The sequence below is a fragment of the Apium graveolens genome, chromosome 2, assembly GCF_009905375.1.
Source record: "Apium graveolens cultivar Ventura chromosome 2, ASM990537v1, whole genome shotgun sequence".
NCBI lineage: Eukaryota > Viridiplantae > Streptophyta > Magnoliopsida > Apiales > Apiaceae > Apium > Apium graveolens.
The window spans coordinates 17967305-17973480 of NC_133648.1; the positions used below are offsets into that span (position 1 = coordinate 17967305).

General features: G+C 43.4%; 1 protein-coding gene across 1 annotated transcript; it reads right to left on the reverse strand.

Moving 5' to 3' along the window:
* Nucleotides 1-2247: 2247 nt before the first annotated feature.
* On the reverse strand, nt 2248-5783 carry LOC141686005 (uncharacterized). Its single transcript, XM_074491072.1, has 5 exons — nt 5380-5783; nt 4833-5274; nt 4101-4769; nt 3084-3934; nt 2248-3016 (listed from the first exon to the last, which is right to left on the reverse strand). Exons 1-5 carry the CDS (start codon nt 5781-5783, stop codon nt 2248-2250), a joined length of 3135 nt encoding a protein of 1044 aa, XP_074347173.1.
* Between the last annotated feature and the right edge of the window lie 393 nt (nt 5784-6176).

Sequence of the window (6176 nt, forward strand, 5' to 3'; positions counted from 1 at the left end):
TCCATGCGTATTTTACTTTCTTGATGGTCTTGTTCTGTCATACTTATGGGTGTGTCCCAAGCTGAGGACGCGTTGCCTTTTGCTTAAGATGTCTTGCAGGGGCGCATCCTCGTTTTTAGGATGCGTCTTCCCTATTCACTAATTTAATTCCAGCGCCATAGATTGTAAGGCGCGTCCTGCCTTGTGGACGCATCACAATATGCTATACTAATGCAAGTACTTTAGCTGTCTAAATTCCTGTTATGCAACGTACAATATATGGTTACGTCCTAATGCTTTGACGCGTCATCCTTTATTTTTAAAGATAAGTATTTCGACATATCCCGAAATAACATAGTGGTTGCCATCAGTATGGACGCGTCCTAAACCAGGACGTATCCTCTTTTTAAGTTATGGAATGCTAAAATTAAAGGAGCATCAACCAAGATTACGTATATGTTTGTCTTATATCGCCAAATTTCATTTGGTAAGTCATAGGTTGGGCGCGTCAACAGCCCCAAAACGCATCCTAGTTCCACTTTTACCTGAGTTTTTATTTATTTCCCCTTTACAAGTCATGCTTCTGCAATTGTAAATGAAGGACTACTTCTCAGGGCGCGTCCTGTTATGAGAACGCGTCATATAACCAAGCAAACTTACAAGCAAACAACCATTGGAAATTTTTCAAAGTTTTTATTAATAATGCGCTCTAGTATCAAAAGTGCACCAGTCCCACGACTACTATGCTCTATGGGGAATTTATTCGAAAATACGATCCTTCAACTAGTTCTAAGGTAAGCAGTACATGCACTGCCCTCCTAGTCTAGGAGGAATTTTATTATTTCTAGTCTAAAATTTGGGCACAACCCCAAGTATATAACTAAAAATGTAAACAAGATATAAGGGGCCAAAGTCGCGCCTTACTGATAATACTTTTGGAGGTGCTCCGCATTTCAACAACACGGAACCAACTTTCCTTCCAAGTGTTCAAGGTGATAAGTCCCCTTCCACAAGATTGCTTTTATCTTTTATGGTCCTTCCCAATTAGCTCCAAATACTCCATGATGGGGATTCTTTGTATTCGGCATCACCTTCCTGAGCACAAGATCTCCTACCTTCAGCAGTTGTCCCTTTACCTTCTTATTGTAATACCTTGCAACATGTTGTTGATATGCCGCAAGTCTCAGCTGGGAATTTTCCCTTGCTTCGTCCAAGAGATCCAAATGAAGCCTTTGGTTGACTTCTACATTTTCCTCCGTGTAACGATCTCTACGAAGCGACCCTGAACCATCCTCCACAGGGATAACTTCATACCTGTAAGTCAGCATAAACGGAGTTTCCCCCGTAGTAGATCTCGGAGTATTGTTGTAGGACCACATCACTTTTGGGAGTTCTTCGGGCCAATTTCCTTTGCGCTCCTCCACTTTTATCTTAAGGGTATACTTTATTATTTTATTCATGGCCTCTGTTTCCCCATTGCTTTGAGGATGATAGACCGCTGTAAATTCCTTCTTAATTTTCAGATCCTCACACAACTATCACAACTTCTTGCTATCAAACTGCTTTCTGTTGTCAAAGATAAATTTGTAAGGAATTTCAAATCTGCACACGATAGAATTAAAGACAAATCTTTTAACTTTTTCGCGGTGATAGTCACCAGCGATATAGCTTCTACCCATTTAGTAAAGTAATCAACCGCAACCACTGCATACTTGACATCTCCTTTAGCTTTAGGTAACTCCCCAATGAGATCAATCCCCCACATGGCAAATGGCCAAGGGTTCACCATAGGCGCCAAGAGCGTCGCTGGCATAGACGAGTAATTCGCAAAACATTGGCAGCGATCGCAGGCTCTAACGAAATTTGCGGCATCCTCCTTCATAGTGGGCCAATAATAACCTTGGCGTAAAACTTTCATCGCCAATGAGTTACCCCCCGAGAGATTATAACAGATTCCCTCATGTACTTCCCTTAAGATAAAATTTCCCTCTTCTTCATTGACACATCTGAGCAGCAGTTGATTGAAGCCCCTTTAATACAAAACTTTATATTATACCACACACCTTGCAGCCTGGTAGCGGAGTCGTCAAGCCTTCAACTTATTCTCCGGAAGTGTTCCCTTGTGAATTAAGCAAGAATGGGCATCATCCATTTTTCCTTGGGAGCCTCATCTACTTGCATCACCTCAACCTCTGGGATGCTAGGAATCTCCTGGATTGCTAGGGGTATAGATCCCAAAAACACGGCCTCCTACTGGGATCCCATTTTCTATAGGGCATCCGCATTTCTCTTCTTTTCCCGCGGTACACATTCCAGCCTAACCTCTTTGAACTTTCTAATCAGGCGCTGCGTGCACCTCAAGTATAATTCCGTCTGCGGCCCTCGAGCTTGAAATCCCCCATTCACCTGGATTACCACCAACTCCGTGTCACATTTTGCAATTAGGTTCTGCACTCCCATTTCCAAAGCGATCTTCAAACCATTGATCAATGCTTCATATTCCGCATCATTATTCATTGCATAAAATTTAAAGTGAATTGCACTCATCAGATGATGACCTTCCGGAGACACGAGTACTATGCCCGCACCTGCTTCTCCATTATTAACCGCCCCATCCACATGCAAGGTCCACCAGGGATGTGGAAACTCCTCTAAAAACTTCTCAGTATGAGGGGGATGTAGCACTACCAAAGCCTTATAATCAACTGCAAAATCAAATTCCAACAAAAAATTGGCTAAGGCCTGCCCTTTAATCGCTGTACGGGGCATGTATTCCAAGTCAAACTGTCCCAAATCCAAAACCCATTTCAATATTTTCCCCGATGATTCTGGCTTGTGAAGGACTTGCCGTAGAGGATATGCTGTACAGACTTCAATTCTATAGGCCTGGAAGTATGGGCGTAGCTTCCTTGATGCGAGGATCAAGGAATAAACCAGCTTCTCCATACTTGTATAGTGAGTTTCAGCATCATGCAATCGCTTGCTCACATAATACAAAGGTGACTGTTGCGCATCCTCTTCTCTTACTACCACAGCGCTGATTGAATACTCAGAAATGGCAAGGTATAGGGTATAAGAATATTCCATCTAATGGTTTTGACAACATGAGAGGGTTTCCCTGTTGTTCCTTGATCCTCCTAAAAGCCTCTTCATATTCTGGTGTCCATACAAAGTCTTTCCCTGCCACTTTAATTGCCTTACAGAATTCTTTGCACCTGTCAGATGATTTGGAGACAAATCGGTTCAACACGGCGATCCTTCCAGTTAGGCTTTGCACCTGCTTTACACTGGTGGGAGATTTCATGTCTAGTAGTGCTTTGATCTTTGCAGGGTTAGCTTTAATTCCTCTATAATTGACGATGAACCCAAGAAACTTTCCTGACTCCATACTGAACATGCACTTCAGTGGATTCAACTTCATGTGATACCTCCTTATAATGTTAAACATTTCTATCAAGTGTTCGACATGATCGTTTGCCTCTTTGGACTTTACCAACATATCATCCACATATACCTCCGTGGTTCTCCCAATCTGATTTTCGAACATCATGTTCACCAACCATTGGCAGGTCGCGCCAGCGTTGATCAATCCAAATGGCATCCCTATGTAGCAATATAACCCTCTATCAGTGATGAAGGATGTATGCTCCTGATCGGGGCCGTACATGGGAATTTGATTATAACTAGAGTATGCATCCATAAAACTTAGCAAGGCATGCCCTGCTATCACGTCAACCAACTGATCCATTCGTGGGAGTGGAGAACTATCCTTTAGGCAAGCTTTATTGAGATCTGTAAAATCTACACATGTCCTCCATTTCCCATTTGGTTTTTTCACAAGCACCGGATTTGCAAGCCATTCGGGGTAAAATGATTCTTTAATCAAACCAACTTCCAATAATCGATCTACCTCTTCCTTTAATGCTATCGCCCTTTCCCCGCTCACCGGGCGATGCTTTTATCGTATGCCCGTGTAATTAGGGAAAATGTTCAACCGATGACACATCGGCCCTGGATCGATCCCCGCCATGTCTGAATGACTCTATGTGAAGACATAGAGATTTTTAATCAGAAAAATGGGTAAGCTTTTCCCTCATTTCATAACTTAGTTGAGATCTCACCTTCAAAACCTTGCTTGGGTCATCCTTATCGACTGAAACAGATATTGTGTCTTCGGTCGGCCCCATTTTCTCGGTAGGCATAGGGATCCTGGGATCCAGATCAATATCAAAGTCCCGGGGGTTCTCGACTTTCATCCCCGCATTCGAGGGCGCATCCCTATATGCGGGAGCATTGACCTCAGGACAAGGCTTGGCTTTACGCAATGCAGGTGTGGAGGGCGCGTCCTCGTTTTGAGGAGCATCAACCTCAATTTCATTTTCACTTTCCAAGGGTGCGTCCTGCCTTTGAGGATCATCCACCTTGAGGTTACTTTCTAGGCATCGTAAAATCTCGTTTCTTCCTTCCAACTTTTCTCCATTAACCTCCTTCCGCATAATCCCTTCTGTATGATTCACCATTATTTCCTCCACACTACGGATCCTCAAAACATTCCCCAACATCGAATAGGGGGTCTCGGTGACATGAGTTTCTTCTTCCTTTGGATCTTCCATAAAATAATGGGCATGAACCTCTCCACTTAGTTTTTCCTGAATGTCCGCCGTATCTTCAAATGAAAGACCTTTTCCCTCATACCTTCTCCTGCAAAATTCTTTGACAGCCTTGTGATAGTAGTCCCTTGATTCATATTGCGACCCTCTCAGACTGCCCACTCCATTAGGTGTTGGGATCTATATCATCAAATAATGTATCGAGGTTATCACCCTGAACGCTCGCAACCAAGGTCTGCCCACCAACACGTTGTGTGCGGAGTCCTGATCCAGCACTTTGAAGTCTATCATTTGAGTGACAGACAGAGCTCCTTCCTCAAACATGACAGGAAGCCTAACCGATCCCATAACCCATACTGCCTCTCCAGTAAAACCGTAGATGTGTGCGTCTTCAAAATTCATGTCACTGTCTAGGAAACCCAATTTCTTGTACGTGCTGTAATTCAGGATGTTCTCAGAGCTCCCGTTGTCCAAGAAGACTCGATGCACGTTCATTTCCCCAATAAACATAGTTATTACTTGCGCATCATTATGGGGATGATGTACCCATCTTGACTCTCTCTCCTTGAACGTAATATCAGTAGATTCCGTTTTGAATATTTTTTGAGATCTATCTTCCAAGCTATGAATGTTGGTGAGTGGTGGGTGTTGTGCCTCTCTTGCATTCCTTTCCAACACCCGATTGCTATCACCAACAAATGGATGTCTTCCGAAGATTGCCCGAATACTTCCGGCCCTTTGGAACTTAACCTCCGCTATCTTTTCGACATCATCTTCCTATGTGGGATGCCTTTCATCTTTCCCCTTGTCATCGCTTCCTCTACTTTGTTTCACCTTATCAATCCACTCTCCCAGATACCCAGCCTTGATCAATTCTTCAATTTCATCTTTTAGGTGACGACACTCGTGGGTGTCGTGGCCAGTAGACTCATGGTAATCGCAATATTTTTTCTTGTCTCTACTCTGCCACGAAGTCAGACGGTTTGGTTTCTTGAAAATTCCTCTGTCCTTCTTCACCTCAAAAATGTGATCAATAGATGCTGCCAGCGGAGTGTAATTACTTACCCTCTTTTTATAGTTTGACGGTGGACTCCACTCTCTCCGCACGTTCAAGGCATTCACCCTATTAGCGCTTCGGGCATTCCCCCGATAATCTGGACTCATGGACCTGTCTCTCCTCTTAGCTCCCCCCATGGAGTTGTGGTTATTATCATTTTTCTTATCTTGGAAAGCGATTGCTCAATCACTTTGAAGGATTCTGCCTGCGCAAGTATATCAGGTAATGATACAGGGTCCTTCCCTTGCAGGTATTTCTAGAATTCTATTCCCTCACGCAGACCAGCTATAAGAAGTATTTTCAGTGTCTCATCAATCGCACCTCTCACCAAGGTAGACTCTGCATTGAACCTTTTGAAGTATGAGGTCAAGCTTTCCCCCTCCTTCTGTTTCACATTGGCCAGTGTTGTAACAGGTGGCGTATATTTCACTGCAGCCTGGAACTGAGTTAGAAACAAAGTTTTCATATGTTCCCAAGATGTGTTCACCCCTGGACCAAGTTTTTGGAACCATTACTAAGCACCTTTTCTA

Coding starts and splice junctions, on each gene's coding strand:
- LOC141686005 (XM_074491072.1), bottom strand. CDS start 5,783: ATGGGGGGAGCTAAGAGGAGAGACAGGTCCATGAGTCCAGATTATCGG. Junction 4,770..4,832: donor ACTCCGCACACAACGTGTTG/GTGGGCAGACCT, acceptor TTGATGATATAG/ATCCCAACACCTAATGGAGT. Junction 3,935..4,100: donor ACCCAAGCAAGGTTTTGAAG/GTGAGATCTCAA, acceptor ATACGATAAAAG/CATCGCCCGGTGAGCGGGGA.